This window comes from Plecotus auritus (genome assembly GCF_963455305.1).
Source record: "Plecotus auritus genome assembly, chromosome: X".
NCBI classification, from domain to species: Eukaryota; Metazoa; Chordata; class Mammalia; order Chiroptera; family Vespertilionidae; genus Plecotus; species Plecotus auritus.
Window position 1 is genome coordinate 114,242,123 of NC_137784.1, and position 24,297 is coordinate 114,266,419.

General features: G+C 40.2%; 1 protein-coding gene across 2 annotated transcripts; it reads right to left on the reverse strand.

The window, feature by feature from the left end:
- Window positions 1–663: 663 nt before the first annotated feature.
- On the reverse strand, window positions 664–19,849 carry ZNF449 (zinc finger protein 449). 2 transcript variants are annotated; one of them, XM_080653324.1, is made up of 5 exons: window positions 19,794–19,849; window positions 17,292–17,727; window positions 15,204–15,396; window positions 3,939–4,052; window positions 664–3,750 (listed from the first exon to the last, which is right to left on the reverse strand). In XM_080653324.1, exons 2-5 carry the CDS (start codon window positions 17,643–17,645, stop codon window positions 2,867–2,869), a joined length of 1,545 nt encoding a protein of 514 aa, XP_080509450.1. In that variant the 5' UTR covers window positions 17,646–17,727; window positions 19,794–19,849; the 3' UTR covers window positions 664–2,866. The 2 variants fall into 2 exon arrangements, with proteins under 2 accessions (XP_080509450.1, XP_080509451.1); XM_080653325.1 differs by having other exon boundaries at window positions 19,784–19,845.
- Between the last annotated feature and the right edge of the window lie 4,448 nt (window positions 19,850–24,297).

The following is a 24,297-nucleotide window of genomic DNA, read 5'->3' on the forward strand; positions in this document are numbered from 1 at the left end:
CTCTATATATATTTTTTATTGGCTTCTGTTTCTCTGGAGAATCCTGATTAATACAAACATTATATATAAAAACTATGGAATGTGACCAAAGCCATATTAATAGGAAAGTCCATAGCCTTAAATGCTTTTATCATTAAGCAACAAAAAATAAAACACAATATGCTGTATATTCATTGAAAGCTTACACTGTGTAGGGCCTGAACAAAATATATTTCTTTTAATCTTCATAGTACTTATAAGGTGGGTACTGTTTTTGCTCCTTATACTAATTACAAGATAGGTAGGTACTGTATTTTTTGTACTGTATTTTGCCCTTACTTTTGTGAAGTAAAATTAGGGACACTCATAAAATGTTCTATGATCTCTTTTTCCAATAACTATTTCACGTATTTCTTGATTCAGTGCCTCAAAATAAATAATGGATGTTGTCTACCCTGTAAAATCCAGTTAGGTGTGTTTATGATATAGATGAGGGGGAGGATGTAGCTCACATTATGACTACAATTAACCCTACTAGCTAAAATTGACTGTATTAAATGCAGAGAGTAAAGTGATTCCAGCTTAGGGGCAGGAGTCAATTGTGGTGCCTGTTGCCACTGCTCATGGAAGCAGCTCTAAGTTGTGCAAACAATTAGTTAATGTGATTGAAGCAGAAAGAGCATATATATATTTCCACTTTATTAAAATATTGCATAGATACAGAGCAGTTGGGCACATCCACTCTAAGGCACTATTCTGGTTGGAATGCAATTCCACAAGAGAGAAAAGAGAAGCCATTACATTCAGTGTTTTTCATCTCTACATTCAGACTCCTCCCATGTTACATTTTATTGCTACTAGGATCTCAATTTTTAATCCCACATTTATAGCAGCGTCATACAGGGACTGGGGTGACAATAATTAAAGACACATCCTAGCTTTAGCACTTGGTATGATTTGGCACTTAATACAAACTCTCTTGCATTGTTCTCCGTTTCCCAACTCTTGTTTAATTAAAGATATTATAAACTCTTTATGAACCTGATCCATGAATTAATTTCTTTCCTAGTTTCCATTAAGCCTAGAACAGGACTAGTTAGGCACAAAGTAGATACCCCCAAAATACTTAAATATGACTTCTAAGAAGTTCAGTGGAATAAAAAATATATACTTTCCCTAATTCTAGTTTAAGGAAAGGATGACTGGTATCTTCATAAAGGGAAAATACTTGAATGTCCTATTTTTTGTATTTTATAACAAGGAACTAGGCTGAATATTTTCATGTATTAACAGCTTTAACTGACAAAGAATTCTTCCCTTGCTACAGGAGTTTGAGTCATTACTATGAGTATATGAGAACATTTATATAAGTAGCAATGTGTGTGTATGTGATTATAAGTAAAATTCAAAGAGATTGAGAATCACTGAGCAACTTATAAAGTATCTGAGTGAGCCTCAACTCCTTAAAATGTGTGTATGTTTATGTGTGTATTACATAAAAACGTATGTGTAAAGAATTTTTCATAACACCCTTCAAATGACTGGAGATAACTAGGCTTGGGAGTAATAAGACTATATTGATAACTATAGAAATATATGTTAAAGGCATGTGTTCCAAGAGATATTTGCAGAATACTAGTTCTGTGGGTTATTGCTTGGGTGTACATGAAAAAGGGTTCTAGGGTCAAAACATTGAGCCAACATAGTTGCTTTTTCTGCCTTTACTGAAGAACCTGTCAGAGATTCTCATATGCTGATGTGCACTATGAATCTAGAAAGGGGAAACAGCAGGGATTCCCAACCTTATTTGCAAAATATCTTACAGAACTAAGTGTTCTATGACACACACTTAGGGAGACATTGAATTAAAGAATGACTAATGTTTGAATACGAAAGGATAGTAAAACGCAATGGACACTGCCTGGCTAGCGTAGCTCAGTGACTGAGCATAGACCTATGAATTAGGAGGTCATGGTTCGATTCCTGGTCAGGGCACATGCCTGGGTTGCAGGCTCAATCCCCAGTGTGGTGTGTGCAGGAGGCAGCTGATCAATGAGTCTCTCTCACCATTGATGTTTCTATCTCTCCCTCTCCCTTCCTCTCTGAAATCAATAAATATATATATTTTAAAAAGCAATGGACACTGGCTCCTCAGTCAATCTAATTTGAATCAGGTTTTAATTGTATGACTTCAACTGTCGAATGGATTCTTCCACCTAGAGTTTACTCATTCTTTGAACAAAATAAACAATTAAATTAACAGCTCTAAGCTGCATTACCTCAAACAGCCAAATAAGCATATTAGCAAATTTTGCAAAATTCAAAAAGGTTAAAATCTTAATTTCTTAAACATAAAAATTTTCTATGGAAATAACCCAGTTCTTATGAGGCAAATGAAATCCTCTTTATCCATATGTTCCTGACACATTTTTATTCTTTGAACAAAATACACTGTCTCCTTTCTTGCCACTTGGAACACAAATAAAGCTTTAAACTAATATAACCACCTTTAATAATGACAGAATAATAATTATGATGCTGCTATATATCAGATAGACATGGTTATCCATTATATTGACCCTACCCTATATGTTTTATGCTTTCATCTATGATATGGTTGGCTTGGGACACAAACATTTTCATTAAAAAGTAAGAGTTGTAAAGATAGAATACATCAAATCTAGGAAAGTTGTAAGAGTTGCAAGAGTAGGTGGATACTCTAGAATTCACATGCCTTGGAAGACAGGTTTTTTAATAGTAAAAGAAAGAAAATCTGTTCTTATAAGTTCAAACAAAAAAGATTCTTCCAAGACAAACAGACTGCTTCAAGTTAAGATTTTTTTGAGTTAGTGCCAATTTCTGCATGACCTGTTTCCTTTAATAATTATTAAAGAAGTCCTCTAAAGTGAGTGACTTGGTGCATAATAAGGCCTGCTCTCTGTCTGAAACTTTTAGAACAATGACTACATTTGTATGGCTTCTCCCCTGTATGAATTCTTAAATGAATAACAAGGCTTGGTCTCTGTCTAAAGCTTTTCCCACAATAATTACATTTAAAAGGTCTCTCTTCTGTGTGAGTTCTCTGGTGCAAAGTAAGAGCTGTCAGTCTACTAAAACTTTTCCCACAATTGTGACATCTATGAGGTTTTTCACCCGAATGAGTTTTCAGATGTCTTTTAAGACTTGATCCATGACAAAAGCTTTTCCCACACTCAAGGCATTTATAAGTCTCTTCTTCAGAATGGGTTCTCTGGTGCCCTATAAGGTGTGAGCGCCGAGTGAATCGCTTTTTACACACAGTACATTCATAAGGTCTCTCCCCTGTATGAAGTCGTTGGTGTCTATAAAGGTCTGAACTACGAAGGAATCTTTTTCCACATTCAGGGCATTTATGAGGTTCCTCTCCTGAATGAATTCTCTGGTGCCCTGTAAGTTGTGACTTCCGGGCAAAACATTTTCCACACTGAGAACATCTGTGAGGTTTGTCTCCTGGACTCTTTTTCTTATGGGTTCTAGGGTTGAGAGGTTCTTCCAAGCTAGAGCTCTCAGGTTTCTCTCCTATAGAGGGATTCTGATGATCTACAAGTTTTGTCAAATCTGTCTGTAAATCTTCTGGGGGTTTTTCCCATTGATTTTCTAACTGTACATAATCTTTTTGCAAAATGGGACCATGATTAGCATTCTCCTCTAAAGTAACAAGAAATGGGTACATATTTTCCAGTTTTTTCTGCTTTGAAGTATCTTCTTCATTTTCTATCCCGATCTCAAAACCTAGGAGAAGAAAACAGAAACTGCAGATGTCACTGTGTCCCACTGAGAAAAGAACATGAAGGAAAATGAAGAGTTATAGTAAACCATCAGTAGGGATATAGAAATTACTAAATGGAAGCTAAAAGTCTTTAGCCTGATTAAGGATGAATTTTTCTTTTCTTCTCTAGTATCAATGAACAATTACTTACCTATCTTGGATTCAAGTAATTGTTTAATTTCTTTGGAATCTTGTAGCTCCTTTACCCATGCTTCTTCTCTATGCTCCAATGGAAAGCTCACATCAAGCTTTGGTATTGAGTATCCTGGCCATTAGAAAGGTGAAAAGCATAATTGTTTGTGTTATTAACGGTTTTTCCAGAGTTCAGGCTGATATCTTGGACATATAGCCACTTAATATCTACTTCTACCTTAATTACTATTATTTCACCAGAATCTTGTGAAAGAGCCTTTTAAAAGAAGAAAACAGAAAGGAGAGAACATCCTTTTTGCTCAATTCAAAACTATTCTCCTCTAGTCTATGGAAGGAGAGGGAATCGATTCTATGCTGAAATCAGTGTCCTAAATTACTTCTGAATCTATTTTGATATAGATTTAATTAGGTTAGAGCCAAAATATGAAGTAAATCTTCATAAAGTTTTGGCATATTAAAACAGAAATGCTACTACTGAGTACCAAGTGAAGAGAGGTAAAAGTAGGAGTTATAAAACTGTTTACTGAAATAATTTCAGTTGAGATTTTCAAATTAAAATGGAAATTGAGCCCTAGCCGGTTTGGCTCAGTGGATAGTGTCGGCCTGTGGACTGAATGGTCCCGGGTTCGATTCCAGTCAAGGGCACACACCTTGGTTGCAGGCTCCTCCCTGGCCTGAGGCCCTGGTCAGGGCTCATGCAGGAGGCAACAGATGATGTGTTTCTTTCACATCGATATTTCTCTCTGTCTTTCCCTCTCTCTTCCATGCTCTTAAAATCAACGGAAAAAATATCCTTGGGTAAGGATTTTTTTAAAAAGGAAATTGAGTGGGTTGACAACCAGCAAAAGCAGTTTTTGTTTGTTTCAACTGAAGTCTAGAAGTGGATTCTCTTGAAATTAACCCAAATATCCATCAAATAGTGTTTCTCACTGTCAATCGAAGAACAGGAGATGTTTCTATTATTGTTGCTCCCCTTACATCCTACCACTCTTCTCCTCATTGAGAGCCCCTGTAGCTCAAATCCTCTTTTCTACACCCCTTCTTTGCCTTCCTCAGCTCTGTCAAAGAATATTGGTGTGCAGTAACATGGTGTGCAGTAACATGTGGGTTGGAAACTGATGATTTGATATCTAAATGCAGAATGATCTTTACATATTAGCATTATTAAAATAACATTAGCAAGCTAGTTTGATGGAGATTTAAATTTTAGAACATTATATCAAAACAAGATTAAGTGTTGTTTAATAATCCATATTAAACAACTCAATCAAAAGGCAGGGATTTAAAAATCCAACTATATGCTGTCTACAGGAGACACACTTTAGATTCAAAGATACAAATAGAATGAAAGTAAAGAGATGGACCAGCAATTCCTCTTCTGGGTACTTATCTGAAGATTATGAAAACACTAATCTGGAAATATATAGGCACCCCTTACATTCAGTACAGCATTATTTACAACTAGAGGCCCGTTGCAGGAAGATTCCTGCAAGAACAGGGCTTCCAGCAGGCCTCCCTCCCACCACCACCACCCCTCCTGCCCCCCCACCCCCGTGCTTTCCCTTCCCTCCCGCCGCCTCTGCCCCCCACCCTGCGCTTTCCCTCCTGCCTTCGCTGCTGCCCTGTGCTTTCCCTCCCACCATAGCCCCGCACTTTTCCTCCTGCTGCCGTCACCCCCCCAGCCCCCATGCTTTCCCTACCGCCGCCACCGCCGCCTCGCTTTCCCTCCCTCTTCCTTCTATGCTGTCTTCAGTCTTCATCTGTGTATTCAAATTAACCGCCATATTTCGTTGGGTTAATTTGCATACTCACTCTGATTGGTTGGTGGGCGTAGCGGAGTGATGGTTAATTTGTATGTTTCTCTTTTATTAGTGTAGATAGTCAAGATATGGAAAAAACTTAAGTGTTCATTGACAGATGAATGGATAAAGAAGTGTGTGTGTGTGTATTTCCATTTCATATATACCAACAGCTTTACTTTTTGCTGACACAGAGTATATTCCAAACTTTAATATAAAATCATTTGACTTATTTCCATTAGTTTAAAATTTATTCTTCCACTCTGCCAGCAAGCTGTTCTTTCCACTCAGCCTAAAATAGGATGTGCTTCATGTCATACATCCATTATGTTTTCACTTTTATTAAAAAAGCAGTAAAAGTAGAATTAATGTTTAAATTATGGAATAGTAAGTGCTACGTCATTTTGAAAAGCATAATATATCACTGTAAGAGTGATGAGAAAGAGGTAATTTCCTCTACTCCTAATTGGTATATTTTACTTTTTATTTTTTTAAATATTTTTATTTATTTCAGAGAGGAAGGGAGAGGAAGAGAGAGATAGAAACATCAATGATGAGAGGGAATCATTGATTGGCTGCCTCTTGCACGTTGGACCAAGCCTGCAACCCAGGCATGTGCCCTTGACCAGAATTGAACCTAGGACCCTTGGGTCCGCAGGCCGACGCTCTCTCCACTGAGCCAAACCAGCTAGGGCAATATTTTACTTTTAAAATTCATTCTATCTTTCCCATGTTAAATATATTAGACTTTCATGTGCTTTGGAAAGTATTAAAATCAAGAGCAGTAGTATTTCTCAGCATTACATGTGATCTTCCTACCTGGCACTGTTGCTAAGCGAATTAACATGGGGAATGGAAATGCATATGCAGAAAATTTATAATTAGATATAATATTACTAGCTAATATTTGAAGATATAGTGGCTGAAAAGTTCCCAGATTTGAAGAAAGACATGAATACAAACATTTAATTAGTTCAACAGACTCCAAGTAAGATGAACTTAGAGACTCATACCAATGTATGTTATAATCAAACTCTGAAAAGTCAAAGACAGAGAGAATCTTGAAAGCAGCAGAGAGAAGAAACTCATTACATACAATGGAGCCTTAATAAGAAAATATGCAGATTTCTCATCAGAAACTTAGGAGGTCAGAAAGCAGTAGGCTGACATATTCAAAGTACTAAAATAAATTAAATATCAACCAAGAATCATATCCTATATCTAGCATAAATATCTCAATTAAGGTAAATAGATAGACAATTATAAAATCTAGTATTATTGTAACAATGATTTATAATTCCACCTTTTGTTTTCTACATGATTTAAATGACTAATATATTTTTAAAATCACAATTAATAGTCAAAGTGTAGTATTATGGTAACTTATTTGTAACTCGCCATTTTCTTTTCTATATAATTTAAGAGAATAATGCATTTAAAATAATTATTTGTTTGTTTTGGGGCACATATTCTATAAAAATGTAATTTTGTGACATCAACAACTGAGTAGGGATGGAGCTGTAAAAAAGTGGAGTTTTGGATGTTATTGTAATTAAGATGCTATAAATTCAAATTAGAACATAACTTTAGGATGTTAAGTGTAATCTCCATGGAAACCACTTTGATTACAGATTAAAAGAAAACAGCCATACAATAAATGCAAAAATAAATGATAAAAGAATTTAAGCATTTTGATATAAAACAATCAACTAAACCCAAAAGACAGTAATTTAGAAAATAAGGAACAAAAAAGCTATAAGACATATAGAAAACAAATAGCAAAATGATAGAAGTTCCTCCCCATTGGTAATATACAGGGTATCCCCAAAAATGTACACACACTTTTACAGTTGACAGCTCAATTTAAAAAATAAAATGTATTTTAATTAACACTGCCTTTAAAATTATTCAAAGCGTGTATATACATTTTTGGGGATACCCTCTATATTACCAATGGGGAGGAACTTCTTAACACTGCCTTTATAATTATTCAAAGCGTGTATATACATTTTTGGGGATACCCTATATATCTAGGATATACACTGAGTGGCCAGATTATTATGATCTCTGAATGCATAATAATCTGGCCACTCAGTGTATATCCTATATAATAAAAGGCTAATATGCAAATTGTCCCCTTGACCAGAAGTTCGACCAGCAGGCAGGCCAGCCAACCGCCCATGCATGTCCCCTCCCCCTGGCCATGCTGGCTGGACCCCACCCATGCACGAATTCATGCACTGGGCCTCTAATATATATATATATATATATATATATATATATATATATATATATATATATATATATACTGAGTGGCCAGATTATTATGCGTTCAGAGATCATAATAATCTGGCCACTCAGTGTAGACCATATGTTAGAGCACAAATTACTCTCAATTGATTTCAAAAGATAGATATACCACAACAGGATGAAGTTAGAAAACAATAACAGAAAGAAAATGGGGAAATTGACAAATATGTGAAAAACAAATAACATAGTTTTAAACTACCCATGGATCAAAGAAGGAATCACAAGGGAAATTAGAAAATACTTAGAGATAAATGAAAATGAAAACACAACATATCCAAACTTATGGGGCACAATGAATGCAGTGCTAAGGGGGAAATTTATAGCTATACAGGATGGAGCAAAAACAGGTTTATAGTTTGTATGGAAAATAATTCAAAAATTAATAAATAGTAATACAAGAATAAACTGTTTCATGAACTCACAGCTATAAACCTACTTTTGCCCCACCCTGTATATAAATACTTATATTAATAAACAAGAAAGACCCCAAAACAACATAATTTCACAATTTATGGAACTAAGAAAAGAAAAAAAAAACTAAACCCAAAGCTGGCAGAAAGAAGGAAACATTAATGATTGAGGAGAGAGAAATAAAATAGAGACTAGAAAAAAAAAATCAATGAAACCAAAAGCTGGTTTTTAAAAAAAAAATCAACAAAGTTGACAAACCTTTAGCTAAATGGACTAAGAAAAAAGAGAGAAGGCTCAAATCACTAAAATAAAAATGAAAGTAGGGGCATTACCAATGATTTTACATAACTAAAAAGAATTATGAGTACTATGAAAAATAGTATGTCAGCAAGTTTGATAACCAAATGAAATGGACAAATTGTTATAAACACAAAACCTACCAAGACTAAATCATAAAGAAGCAAAAATCTCAATAGACTTAGAATTAGCAAGGAGATTTTTAATCTGTAATCAAAAATCTCCTGATGAAGAATAGCCCTGGACCTAATGACTTCTCTGGTGGATTCTATTAAATACTAGTGGCTCGGTGCACGAAATTCGTGCACATTAAAAGGGGATTAATTAGAGGAAATAATTTAATATTGCTATTTGCCCTTTCTCTATAATAGAAGTGTCAGAGATGAAAGAAAATTAGAAAAATGTATATGAAAACCTTCCTCCTGTCAGAGTCTGGGGCACACCACGGGACCCAGAGTCAAGTCCCTGCCCACCCACATGCGCCTCAAAATCGCGTGAGACCCAGACCCGGCCGCGTCCCCCCCCATTGGGATAGATCCAGACTGGGCTAGTCCCACCCTGTCAAGCCCCGCTGTGCAGGGAACGTAGCCTCAGGTCCCCTGGCCCAGCACCAGGACGGGAGGCGTGGCCTGAGGTCCCCCAGCCCAAACCAGGGTGGGGGTGGGGCGTGCCTTGAGGTCCCCCATCAAGCCGCACCAGGAGGGGGTAACAGCCTCAGGTCCCCTGTCAAGCTCCATTGGCAGGGGGGTGCAGCCTCAGGTCCCCCCTAGGCGGGGGCTGTGGCCTGACTTCCCCAACCTAGCACTGGGGGTGCACCTTGAGGTACCCTGTCAAGCCCCACCAGGCAGGGGGGCACAGCCTCAGGTCCCCTGGCTTGGTGCTGGGGCGGGGGGCGTGGCCTGAAGCCCCCTGTCAAGCCCCACCTGGTGGGGGGCATGGCCTGAGGTCCCCCGGCCTGGCACTGGGGCCAGGGGAGCAGCCTAGAGGTCCCCCGTCAAGCTCCGCTGGGTGGGGGGCATGGCCTGAGGTCCCCTGTCAAGCCCTGCCAGGTGGGGGGCGCGGCCTGAGGTCCCCCGGCCTGGCCCTGGGGCGGCGGGAGCAGCCTGAGATCCCCTAGCCCTGCACTAGGACGGGAAATGCACCTTGAGGTCCCCTGTCAAGCCCCACCAGGTGGGGGGCACAGCCTGAGGTCCCCAGGCCTGGCGCTGGGGCGGGGGGAGCAGCCTGCACCTTGAGGTCTCCTGTCAAGCCCTGCTGTGTGTGGAAGGTGGCCTGAGGTCCCCTGTCAAGCCCCACAGGGGCGGGGGAGGGAGTAGCCTCAGGTCCTTGCTGATTGCTTGTTAAGGCTCCTTATGGGAACTTGGCCTCAGCTGTGGGTGCAGCCATCTTTGTGATGGAGTGATGGTTAATTAGCATATTCCCTCTTTATTAGATAGGATTTAGAGAAGAACTAATACCAATGCTTCTGAAATTAAAAAAAAAAATCAGAGGCAGAAACACTTCCTAACTCATTTTGTGAGGCCAGCATTACCATGGTATCAAAGCTTGAAAAAGACACTATAGTGAGAGAGACACATCAATTGGTTGTCTCCTGCACATGACCTTTAAATCTGTAGTTATCACATCAGAAATGAAGGATACACTACCTGAAATGAAGAATAATTTACAGGGAGTCAACAGTAGAGTAGATGAAGCCAAGAATCAAATCAGTGATTTGGAATTATAAGGAAGCAAAAAAACACCAAATCAGAACAGCAAGAAAAAAACAAGAATCCAAAAAATGGAGATAGTGTAAAGAGCCTCTGGGACAACTTCAAGGTATCGACATTTGCATCATGGGGGTGCCGGAAGGAGAAGAGAGACAGCAAGAAATTGAAAACCTATTTGAAAGAATAATGACAGAAAACTTTCCTAACCTGGTGAAGGAAATAGATATACAAGTCCAGTAAGCACAGAGAGTCAGAAACAAGATGAACGCAAATAGGCCCACACTAAGACACATCATACTTAAAATGCAAAAGGTTAAAGACAAAGAGAGAATCTTAAAAGCAGCAAGGTAAAAGCAGTTAGTTACCTACAAGGGAGCTCCCTTAAAACTGTCAGCTGATTTACCAACAGAAACTTTGCAAGGCTAGAAGGGATTGGCAAGAAATATTCAGTGATGAAAAGCAAGGACCTACAACCAAGATTACTCTACCTGGAAAGCTATCATTTAGAATGAAAGGACATATATAGAGCTTTCCAGACAAGAAAAAGCTAAAGGAGTTCATCACCACCAAACCAGTATTACATGAAATGTTAAAGGGTCTTCTTTAAAAAGAATTTTTTAAAAGATCAAAATATGAACAATAAAATAGCAATAAATACATATCTATCAACAACTGAATCTAAAAAATAAAAGAAATGAATAAACAGAACAGAAATAGACTCATAGATACAGAGAACATTTTAATGGTTGCCAGATGGGAGGGAGGCTGGGAAGATGGGTGAAAAAGGTGAAGGGATTAAGAAGTACAAATTGGTTGTTACAGAATAGTCACTGTGATGTAAAGCACAGCATAGGAAATATAGTCGATATTCTAATAATATTATGTCAGATAGGTATGAGATTTATCAGGATGAACACTTGCTAAGTTATATAATGTCCTGAAACTAATATAATTTTGTATGTCAACTGTAATTGAAAATAAGAAATGATCATACACCATGACCAAGTTGCATTTGTTCCTAGAATATAAAGATGTTTCAACATATGAAAATCAATCAGTGTAATGCACCACATTAACATAATGAAAAAAACCCACATGATCATCTCTATTGATGCAGAAAAAGCATTAAACAAAATTCAACATCCTTTAATGATAAAAACGTTCAACAAAATAGGAACAGAAGGACATTACCTCCACATAATAAAAGGCATATATGAAAAAAACACAGGGAACATCATACTCAATTGTGAAAGACTGAAAGCTTTTTCTTTAAGGTTAGGAAGAAGGTAAGGATGCCCACTTTGGCCACTTCTATTAAACTCAGCACTTGAAGTTGTAGGCAGAGCAATTAGGCAAGGAAAAGAAGTAAAAAGGCACTCAAAATGTAAAGGGAGAAGTAAAATAATCTCTATTAGTAGATTATATGATCTAATGGAAATCCTAAAGATTCTATTTAAAAACTGTTCTAATGAACTCAGCAACATAACAGGATACAAAATGAACATGCAAAAATTAGTTCCATTGCTATACACTAACAATGAACAATTCTGGAAAGTATGAAAACAATTCCATTTATAACAGCATCAAAAAGAATAAAATACTCAGGAACTAATTTAAACAAGTAGATGAAAAATGTACAATGAAAATTATAAAACATTGGTAAAAGAAATAAAAGAATACATACATGGAAATACATTCCACGTTCATGGATTAGAAGATTTAATATTGTTAAGATGTTAATACTATCCAAAATGATCTATAGGGTCAATGTAATCTATCAAAATCCAAATGACAATTTTTGCAGAAAAAGAAAAACCCCTTTTAAAATTCATATGGAACCTCCAGGGACCTCAAATAGACAAAACAATATTGAAAAGAAAGAACAAAGTTAGAGGACTCACATTTCCTGATTTCAAAAATTTACTACAAAGTTACAGTAATTAAACTGTTTGGTAATGACATAAGGACAGACATACAGACAAATGTATTAGAATAGAGCCCAGAAGGAAACCATCAAATATATGGTCAAATGACTTTTAACAAAGATACCAAGATCATCAGAAATGGAGAAAAGACAATCCAAGAAATGGTGCTGGAAAAACTGAATATGCACACACACACAAAAATAAATTAAGTTGTACCTTTACCTAACACCATATGCAAAAATTAGCTCAATGTGGATCAAAGACCTAAAAGTAAGACCTTAGAAGAACATAAGGCAAAAGTTTAATGGCATTTCATTTGGCAATGTTTTCTTGGATATGACAAGAAAAGCACAGGCAATAAAAGAAAAAGTAGACAAAGTACTTCATGAAAAATTTAAACATTTGTTCATCTAAAGACAGTGTCAACAGAGTAAAAAAGCCCACAGAATACAAAAAGTATTTACAAATCATATCCTATCTAATAAAAGCATAATATGCAAATTGACCGTCACTCCAACACACAAGATGGCTGCCCCCATATGGTCAAAGATGGCTGCCCCATGTGGACACAAGATGGCCACCACAAGTTGGCCAGCAGGGGAGGGCAGTTGGGAGGGATCAGGCCAGCAGGGGAGGGCAGTTGTGAGCAATCAGGCCAGTAGGGGAGGGCAGTTGGGAGGGACCAGGCCTGCAAGGGAGGGCAGTTGGGGGCGATCAGCCTGCAGGGGAGGGCAGTTAGGGGTGACCAGGCCAGCAGAGGAGGGAAGTTGGGGGCAACCAGGCCTGCAGGGAAGGGCAGTTGGGGGGGACCCCGGCCTGCAGGGGAGAGCAGTTGTGGGGGACCAGGCCTGCAGGGGAGGGTAGTTAGGCATCAATCAGGCTGGCAGGGGAGTGATTAGGGGTGATCAGGCTGGCAGGCAGAAGCGGTTAGGGGCAATCATGAAGGCAGGCAGGTGAGCAGTTGGGAGCCAGCAGTCCTGGATTGTGAGAGGGATGTCCGACTGCCCGTTTAGGCCTGATCCTACTGGAATTGGGCCTAAACGGGCAGTCGGACATCCCTTGAGGGGTCCCAGATTGGAGAGGGTGCATGCTGGGCTGAGGGACACACCCCTCGAGCACGAATTTCGTGCACCGGGCCTCTAGTATTTGATAAGGAATTAATACCCATAATAAGAGAACTTCAAAATTAAACAAAGAAAACACAACCCAATTAAAAAATGTGCAAAGGACTGAATAGACATTCTTAAGTAAAAAACGAAACAAACAAACAAAAAAACACCCCCAAAACTCACAGACACAGACAACAGTATGGTGACTACCAAAAGGAAAGGGGGATGGGGAGAGTAGAAGAGGGTAAAGGGCAGATAAATGGTGATGGAAGGAGACTTGACTTTGGGTTGTGCACACAATACAATGTAAAGATGATGTCTTATAGAATTGTACACTTGAAACCTATATAATTATATTAACCAATGTCACACCAATAAATTCAATAAAAATGTAAAACAACAAAAACTAAATAAAGTGTGTTCATCCAGACTGGTTAAAAAAAAAGAAAAGAAGATATATTCATGGTCAAAAATCACATGAAAAGATGTTCAATGTCACTAATCATTTAGAAAACGCAAGTCAAAACTACAATTAGCCCTGGCTAGGTGGCTCAGTTGGTTGGAGCAGTGTCCCATACACTAAAAGTTTGCGGGTTCGATTCCCAGAAAGGGCACTTACCTAGGTTGTGAGTTTGATACCCGATCAGAGCGTGTAAGGAAGGCAACTGATTGATGTTTCTCACATCGATGTTTCTCTCTCCCTTCCTCTCTCTCTACAAGTCAATAAAAAACATATCCTCAGGTGAGGATTAAAAAAAAAAACTACAATGAGATACCACCTAACACCCATTAGGAATGCTACTATAAAAAAAAAACCAACAATCAGAAAATAACAAGTGTTAGCAAGGATGTGGAGAAATTGGAAAGCTTGTGCACTGTTAGTGGGAATGTAAAATGGTACATCCACTGTGGAAAACAGTATGATGGTTCCTCAAAAGTTTAAAAATAGAATAATCGTATGATCAAGCAATTCCACTTCCGGTTATATACCCAAAAGAAGTAAAGGCAGGGTCTCAAAGAGATTTACACCCCATATTCAGGGAAGCATTACTCCTAACAGCTAAAACATAGAAGCAACCCAATATACATTTATGAAAAAATGGATATATTAAATATAACATATATGCACAATGGAATATTATTCAACTTTTAAAAGAATAGAAATTCTGACATATACTACAACATGAATGAACCTTGAGGACATTACACTAAGTGAATGAGACAGTCTCTAAAAGACAAACACTATATGATTCCATTTATATCAGGTACATAGAGTAGTCAAATTCATAGAGACAAAAATTTAAATGGTCGTTCAGGGGTTGGGTGGAGGTGGAAATGAGCAGTTATTGTGTAAATGGGTACAAAGTTTCAGTTTTACAGATGAAAATAGTTGTAGACATGGGTAGTGGTGATTGTTTCACAACATTATAAATATATTCATTACCACTGAAGTGTACATGCAAAAATGGTTAAGAAGTTAATATATGATTATGTTTATTGCACTAAAAAAAGTGAAAAATAAACTTCTTGAATCCCGATTAATCTAACGTGTTTTGTGGCTAGCTATTCTCAGAGAGACGTTTCCACACTTACTCTTTATCCATTTTCATCCCTTATTCCGTGTTTCTAACCAAACCAAACCCTGGATAGCTCCCGAGTTCTCAAAAAGAAATCAAGGAAAGGAAATAAAACCTTTGGCTTACCAGGGTCCAGAAAGGACTGGCCTTCCCCAGCAGCACCATAGCTCAGCTCCTGTGGGATCCATGCATCTGCGACCGGGGCCTCGGGGACAGGTCCCAGTGCTTGGAGTGGGGGTACTTCCACGTGGATGTTTGGTGGTATGTCTGCCATTCCAACTGCTGCGAGGTCTTCCAAGAGTATTTCCTGCCTATCAATCTGGGGAAAATGCCAGAACCCATCACTCTAATATCTAGACCATCAGTGCCCAGGAGCAATATAATGCAAGCCAACAAAGTCATTTTAAATTTTCCAGGGGTCATATGAAAAAAAATAAAAGAAATAATAATATAATAATATGCATTAACAAAATATACATATATAAAATAACAATTTCATAATGTAATCAGTATGAAGAATTATTAATAATATATTTCACCTACTTTATTTTTCACTTTAAGTCTTCTGAATGTGGTATGCATTTTATACTTACAGCATATCCCAATTTGGACTAGCCAAATTTCTACTGCTCAAGAACCACTTTTGGCTGGTGCCTATAATACTGGCAATGCAGGATTAGACTGCATGAAGACAAAATTTCATGTGGTAAGCCAAACAAGGAGACACAGAAAGGAAGGGAAACTATAAACTATTCTATCCTAGGGTCAGGAAACTTTGGAAGAATCCTGTTCATGCAGGCTAACTACAGAATCCCATCAACACACAAGACTCCAGTGCCACTAATGCCTAACTAGAAGCACTTCCTCCCTTCTCCAAAGATGCTGTCCTTTGCTCAGCTATAGCAAGCCCCAAACAGGTTTTATTGGGTGGTTCTGAAAGAGGGTAGGGCCACCACCCCCAGGAGTTATTTTAGATATTGTAGTAGGTGGTGGCTATCAGAATTTAGTGGGCAGAGATGGGAGTATATAGATAATGTCAGGTAGCTCAGTTAGAGTGTTGTCCCAATACACCAAGGTTGCGGGTTTGATGCCTGGTCAAGGCACATACAAGAATCAACCCAATAGCCCTAGCTGGTTTGGCTCAGTATGTAGAGCATTGGCCTGTGGAATGAAGGGTCCTGGGTTTGATTCCGGTCAAAGGCACATGCCTGGGTTGCAGGCTCGATCCCCAGTAGGGGGGCATATAGGAGGCAGCCGATCCATGGTTCTTTCTCATCATTGATGTTAGTGGGCAGAGATGAGAATATAGATAATGCACTCAGTGCAGAATTGTTCCAGGTCCTTACCAACTTTGGAGTGTCCCCCTCAAATATTCATATAGGTAAAAAGAATCTGTCAAGAACCTCACCTTGTTGGTCATATAATCACAAAATATTTTTGCAAATTTTAGCTTGACTTAACTTTTCTAAGAAAGCAATAATTTGAAAATCAAAGAAATACTATACTAATTGTTCAGATTAACCAAAGTTGTTTGTCACTTTGGAAAATCACATGACCATCAGCAACACCATTTATAGTGTTTGAGTTATATTGGTCTGAATTTCTGCTTGTTGCCTTCACAGCAAGTCTGTGCAATGAGGCAAGCATTTGACAACTTCATGAGGTCTTCTGGTATGCTCAAGCCCAGACATGTGAATGCTGAAATGCCCATTAGTTTATAAGACACCATGTTCCTTTTCTTTTATATTACTTCTAAACCCTACTTGGCTTATGGTTGGCAGACCTTTTTGGAAAGAACCAGATAGTAAATATTTTAGGCTTTCTGGGTTGTGTTGGTCTGTTGCCTATTCTTTTTAAAAAAACAACACTTTAAAAAAGTAATAACCGTTATTAGCTCATGGGTTGTATAAAAACAGACCTTGGGCTTTTTTTGGCTCACAAACCACAGAGCACTTATTATATGATGGTTTTGATTTTGTGTATATAAGTAGATTATAGTATCTATAGGACAGTAAAAGGGACACAACCAAATATTTAAAGAGTTTGGTTTAATAATTGAGAATCACTGACCCATTTGCTGATTCCAACAAAAGGAAAATATAAAAATCACTGCAGGGAGGTCCTGGGACAAAAAGACAAAATGGCTGATCTAGTACCAGATTTGTCTGCTACTTCTTTTAGAATAATTACCCAGATCCCAAACTCTTTTCTTACCTGTGGCTCTGGTATCTCAAGTTCTCTCTGTAAGTCTTCTATCAGTGATACAACTCTTTCTCTATTATCTGGGCAATGTTCCCTCACCCAGGTCTCTATCTCTGTGGGCAAAATTGTTAGAAATTGCTCCAACACTAGAAGCTCCAGGATTTGCTCCTTAGAACGCAGCTTTGGCTTCAGCCATTGACAGCAAAGCTCCCAAAGTTTGTTGAAAGCTTCATGAGGCCCGGCTGCTTCTTTGTACTGGAACTGCCTAAAGCGCTGACGGAAGACTTCAGAGTCAGTATCATATTCTTGAAACACTGAGCCCTGATTCAAGGAGGCCTGGATTGCACAACCCAGGGCAACAGCCATTGCCCCCTTCCAATTTATCTGGGCCTAAAGTCTCAGACTCCAATTTGTTTCTTTGTATATTTCTTGGGTGGAGGATCTAAAGCTGAGGAAAGGTCAAATGAGAAAGGAGAAAGAGCAGTTAACAGGGCATTCTTCTCTCCCTTAATTGCTTGCTTTTCAGCAAAGCTCTAAAGTAGCAGATGGTAATATTTTCAGTGGTTCTGAGAACCTGATGAAAGCAATGGACTAACTTCCTAGAAAAATACACATAGCACTTCAAATTCTGCGTCCAGTTTCAAAAAGTTCACTAAAACTTCAAGACCATCCATGGACCCTCTAGAATTGTTCTGTCCAATATGGTAGACAATAGTCCCATGTGGCAGTTTAAGTTTAAATTATTTAAATGTAAAAATCAATTTCCTATTCATATTATTCACATTTCAAATGCTCAGTAGACACTGTTGCAGGAAGTTCTACTGAACAGCTCTTTTCTAGAATTCCTGGACCCAGGGCTAAGAATCTCTTCCCTTAAATGAACCCATATACATCTGGTGGCCTATATCTTCACTCCTAGTCTAGTAACAATTTTCTTGTGTTTCTGAATATAGATAAGCCAAAGAAAAAATACGAGGGAGCAATACTTACAATAGAGGTGAGCAAACCTGAAAGTTAACCTAGCTTTGAGTAACCCTCAGTCACCTTCAATCACCGGCATCTTAGGGAGAGCCATGCCTTGCAAAGGCAGCAACTCATCAATCCCTCATTCTTCTCCACTTCAGGTATGTGTAGTTCAGCCAACATCACCATGAACCTCATCATGCAATGCATTCCAAATGGCTTTCTCATGAGAAAAATAAACTGCACAGGGCAGGCCATCAGGAATCTGATCTGCATTAATAATGAAGGACAGTTATCATGTTCAGCATGCTAAGTGCCAAGTGCTGTTCTAAGCCATTTAGCCCTCACCCAATGTTAGGAGGTGGGTACTAGTATTATGCCCTGAATACAGATGAGGGCACCGAGGCTTGAGGCTTCAGAGGACTGAATAGCATGTTCCAGGAACCATAGCAAATGCCAGAGAGAAATGGTGATGAGGTTAGAAACTATCGACTCCTGCAATGCTCATGTCTAAAAACATTCAAATGTCCTTAGTGCAATCTCCGAGGTCACATAGGTGGTAACATACATGTCTGCAAAGGTGTGAAGACTGGTACCTGCCCGTGTTCTATGGGTCCTCTCTGAATTTACCCACACAGCTCACATACCGGTCTCCTTTTCTGGACGCGATCAAGGGGAAAACAAAACAAAACAAAACAAAACAAACAAACAAAACCCTGAATCTCTTCCTGCCTGGTCATTCAAAAACTTCACTCTGTTCCCATTTCATCCCTGGGCTACTTTCTTAAATGACACCCTACGCCTCTTTGTAACATCCTCTTCATAAAATTGCTTTTGACGGATCCAATTGTATGGAAAGGGAACAGCAATATGCCTGGCCAAGAGACAGCTCTGCTCGGAGAACTCGTTGCTAGAAAGCTTCTATTCCCCCGAGTAGGTGCTTAAGGGTCGCTGGAGGGCATCCAGGAACCCTGATGGCTTAGTCTGGGGACCCACCTTTCGTGTACTCCAGCGTCACAGCTGGGCAGCTCTTTCCTTACTGACCCAAACCTTACCCTACGTCTCCCACGGAATTGACCCTCCGGGTTTCCTCCCATCGGCCCTTCCGGATGAAAACTCCACTTCCCCTCGGGGCTGATGGCTTCTCTCCAAACCCTCCGGAATGAGCCCGCGCTCACGGGGCCGTGGATAGAGAGGTGTGCGGAAAGAGGCACGGGCGTCGTGAAAAGAGGGCACTAGGGGAAATGATAGGGGGACAAGTCCCTAAATGTCTAAAAGCCGGTTTAAAATCGAATGCTGGTGGCAAGGGCGCGGCCCCAGCGCTCTTCCAGGCGTAGATGTCTCGCTTCCTGGAGGGGCGACGCCAGCCCCAGAGGACCCCCGGGAAGGCCCGGCCGGGTCTCAAGGAGCGGCAGCGGGGACCCAGGCGGGACAGGGGCCCGCCACCAGGTCAGGACTGGAGGCTGCAAATTTTTGTAGCCCATAAGGGAAGGGAGCCCCACTCCCCGCGCCCCAGGGACGGCCACGCCCTCCGGACGCACCGGGACTCACCGCCTGGGCGCCCACGGCTCTCCCAGCTCGCTTGGTGCAGTATCCAGTGCGCAGGCGTGGGGCCACGCAGCGGACTGCAACTCCCAGCAGGCCGCAGGCCACCCTTCCCTGCGGGTCGGGGGTGTGGATAGAAGATTGCTGACGTTAGAGGGGCTGGAGCTTTTCTTTGGAAGGGATTCCATTTCCGGTCTTAGAGGCCTCTAAGTCCCAGGGGGTTGGGTGGGGCCTGTCATGTTCTTGATCCTAGCCAGGGCTTCTCTCCCATCAGCTCAAGAATACTAGGAGCGGTTGGGAATGTAAACCAAAATAAATTTTAGACTGTAATAAAGAATAAAAGGCTTTTATTTGCCCCAAAAGGAGCTGCAGCTCAGGAGACACAAATTTAGGTAGCAACTTCTATTTTGCTCCACTGAGACAAAGGGGAGGCTGTCTTTTATAGTGAAAGTTCTTGCTCAGGTTCTCAATTATGTCTGCTTTATGTAACTGAAGTATCCAAATATGAAGTTCTGAATGGATAGGGCAGTTCTCAGTCCAAGGGAGAAAAGAGGAAACCAGTGTTTCCCTGTAGTGGTTGACTGAGATGGCATAAACAAACCAGGCAATGTGCTGGAAGCTCAGAGTTCAGTCTGAATCCCCCTGGGGAAGCCCCTGTCAGCAAATAGCTGGTAAGCTCTTATTATTTATTAAATTTGGGCCCTGGGTTGACCATGGGGAGTTCATCTCAGCAGATAAATTCCTTCTTGAAGTCCACATTGCTCTCCTGAAAATCTGTTATGATGTGCCCAGTAATTCTCAAACCTCTATATGTAGGATGAATTTCTAGGCAGAGTGTGTTAAAAAATTATATTTCTGGGACCCATCACAACACTCTGAGGCACTGGATCTTGCCATAGCTCTAGAATTCACAGTACTGGATGACACTCTAACCAACCGAGCCACACCAGCCAGGGCTAGAATTTCCATTTTAATAAGCTTTCTTTGTGACTCCATTCTTTGATTCACAGCTCATAATGACCTTGATCTAACTTTGTATTTTCTTCTCTTAAAGACCAGAGCGTCCACCTACCTAACCCTTCTATCCCTCTCACCTTTCAGCTATTACCAGAGGGTTCTCAGGTTTTGAGGTTTGTCCGATGCCCCACCTCTATTGTCTTCCAATTGGTCCCTTGCTGGTCCCACTCCTGGAGTCAGATTTTCCCACCCGGGTGGTCAGTGGTAAGTTGTAGGGCAGTCAGATGCTATGTTGTCATTTGTTAAAGTTGTCATCACTTTGGTTTGGAGCCAGTACTATTGGTTTTTGGACACCAAACTTTAGTGCTTATACTTCCTGTGTGAGAGAAGCATCCAGTCCTGCATGGGTTTAAGACAGAGAGTAGAGAGCCATCTGCCATTATGCCTTTTCATGGACCCTGATGGAAACAATATAAGCAGGTAGGTGCATCACCTCTCTGAACCCACAGAAGCCAAAGTATTGGAAACAGCTCCACCAGGGATAGAGTTGGGTTTATGGGCTGGGACGTGAAGCCTCGGCAACACTGACTCCTGCACATGCTGTTTATTGTTGCAAGAGGTGCTAAGGGAAACTTTGCCTGCAGTTGAGGTTGATTTAAAGGCCAAAATGATCCAGGAGTCTGACAATGGCCTGACTTGGGCTCCCAAGAGCAAAAAGGGCTCCTGATTGTGAAACAAGATATTCTTGCATCTGGAGCCAGGAGCTGTCCCTGCTGACCAAAGGTCCAGCATGGAGGCCTCCTTTCTGCACTTCTGTGGGTTCTGCCGTTGGCCCCTGGAGAAACCCTTAGGTGGCTCCTGGAGCTTTGCCATGGGTCGGTGGCTTTGGCCTGAGATGCACACCATGAAGCAGATCTTAGAGCTACTGATGTTGGAGTAGTTTCTGACCTTCCTGTCCCAGGAGAGCCATAGCAGGGTGCAGAGCTGCAAAGAAGCTGTGACTCTTAGAGTATGTGCAGAGAGAGCTTGTGAGACTGAGGAAATAGATGAGGGAGAGAGAGGTTTCACCTGTGGTTGGTTGGTCCCAAAGCCTGTTGATATCACAGACTCTTACTTCCCCACTCAGATTGTCTTGATTGCCCTGAGTAGACCTAACATGGCCAAGTGTCATTTTGTAGTTTAGCCTGGAACTTTCATTCTCCAGATTTCCCACCAAGCACACAGAGTGAATAGTGAAAGGTGCCTGTTTCCACGGGGAGGCAGAGTTGCTGCTGTAATAGTTAGTGTTAGCTCTGGAGTTAGATCAAAGGGGTTCAAATCCTGTCTCTGCTGGCTGCCCACTAGCTATGTGACTTTTGGCAAGTTACTATTCCTCTTTGGGCCTCAATTTTCCCTTTGGTAAAATGCTTCCAGGATTATTTTGAGGATTAGAGGGAGAATAGCCTGTATATTTTGATCACACTGCTGGCAGGTAGAGCTTAAAACTGTTATCTGTTGTTATATTAAGGTCAGCAGTCTGGTCTCATCTGCAGAGCTGGGTCTTAATGGCAAACACAGAAAAACAGTTTGAGGTCAGTGCCCCCAGGTCTCCCCAATTTAGCTTATCCAGAAGTGAGGAATGGGAGTATCTGGGAAAGGTGGGGAGTGAAAGAGGAATGAAGTACATTAGAAGATCTACAGGGTAAAGTGTGTACTGGCAAGGACCCGCTCTCCACACCCTCCACATACAATCACCTACACACTTTTTTGCTCATGGGCATGGTGTCAAAAACCCCTTCTAGTTTAAACCATCCTTTTATCTTTTTGGGTCCAAAGAAATAGACTGGTTTCCTGTTGAAGGTTTACCCTCAGATTCCCTTAATAATCTCCCTTTGTATTGGGCCATGTTATGATGATGAGTGATGGCAGTTTGGCTCCAGGTTGCAAATAATGGGCTGGGCCCTAGCTGGTTTGGCTCAGTGGATAGAGCGTCGGCCTGCAGACTGAAGGGTCCCAGTTTGATTCCAGTCAAGGGCACATGCCCAGGTTGTGGGCTTGATACCCAGTAGGGGGCGTGCAGGAAGCAGCCAATCAGTGATTCTCTCTCATCATTGATGTTTCTCCCTTCCTCTCTCTGAAATCAATAAAAATATATTTAAAAAAATAATGGGCTGGGGATAGAAGTGCTTTTAGAGAAGGCTTTGCCTCAGGAAACTGCATGAAAATTACTGAGCTTCAAGCTGGAGCCCAGGGACACTCAGGGAAGCCCTGAATTCTAGAGTAGTTGCTACTTCTTGCTCACTAGGTCCAATCAGCTTATCGTCATCAGTGTAATAGAACTTTAAGATGTCTTGTAGAAGGGAAGATTGATCAAGATCTTCACAAACTAAATTATGACATAGGGCTGGAAAGTCGATATATCTCTGATGTAGGACAGTGAAGATGTATTGCTGGCCTTGCCAGTTAAAAGCAAACTGCTTCTGGTGGTTATACAAACAGTAAGAAAAAAAGCATTTGCAAGATCAATAGCTGCATAACAAGTACCAAGGTATGTGTTCATTTGCTCAAGTAATGAAATCACAACTACAATAGTAGCTGCAATTAGAGTCACCGTTTGGTTAAGTTTATAATAAACTACTGTCATCCTCCAAGATCCATCTGTTTTCTACACAGGCTAAATAGGTGAATTGAATGAGGATGTAGTGGGAATCACCATCCCTGCATGCTTCTGGTTCTAAATGGCATCACTAGACTCAGAAATCCCTCCAGGAATGTGGTATTGCCTTTGGTTTACTATTTTCTTAGGTAAAGGAAATTATAGTGGTTTCCACTTGGCCTTTCTCACCATAATATCTTTCACCCCACAGGTCAGGGAACCAATGTGGGCATTCTGCCATTTACTGAGCATATCTACTCCAATTATCCATTCTGGAACTGGGGAAATAACCATTGGATGAGTTTGGATACTTAATGGACCCCCTATGAGACAGACCTGATCTAAAACTCCATTGATCACCTGACTTACATAAACCACCACTCTGACTGGTAGACCCCAGAAACACTTTGATTGTCCTGGAATTAGTGTCAATCCAGAAGCAGTGCTCAATACTCCTTGAAATGTTTGATTATTTTTCCCCCAATGCATAATCATCCTGTTAAAAGGCCATATGTCCCTTTGGTAAATACTGGCAGAAAGATTTACAGTATATATTTTTGGCAGTATGGAGGGGGTCCTTCCTTCGGAGACTTGGACTTCACTTTCTTTTTTTTTCTGGATGCAAGAATGATTTAATGTATGCAAATCAATCAATGTGATACACCACATTAATATAATGACAGAAGAATATCCTATGATTATTTCAAAAGACACAGAAAAAGCATTTGACAGAACTCAATCTGTTCATGATAAAAACTCTTAATAAAATGGGTGCAGAACATACCTCAACATAATAAAAACTATACATGACAAGCCTAGAGCTAACATCATACTCAATGGAGAAACAATGAAAGCTTTTTTTCTAAGATCAAAAATAAGACAAGCATGCCCACTCTCACCATTCTTACTTAACACAGA

Bases quoted from the DNA above. Each gene is read 5' to 3' on its own strand.
- ZNF449 (XM_080653324.1), bottom strand. From the start codon at position 17,645: ATGGCTGTTGCCCTGGGTTGTGCAATCCAGGCCTCCTTGAATCAGGGC. The intron at 15,397-17,291 runs GTAAGAAAAGAG...CATTTTCCCCAG, and splicing joins TTGAGATACCAGAGCCACAG to ATTGATAGGCAGGAAATACT. The intron at 4,053-15,203 runs GTAAGCCAAAGG...TCTAATGGCCAG, and splicing joins CCAGTCCTTTCTGGACCCTG to GATACTCAATACCAAAGCTT.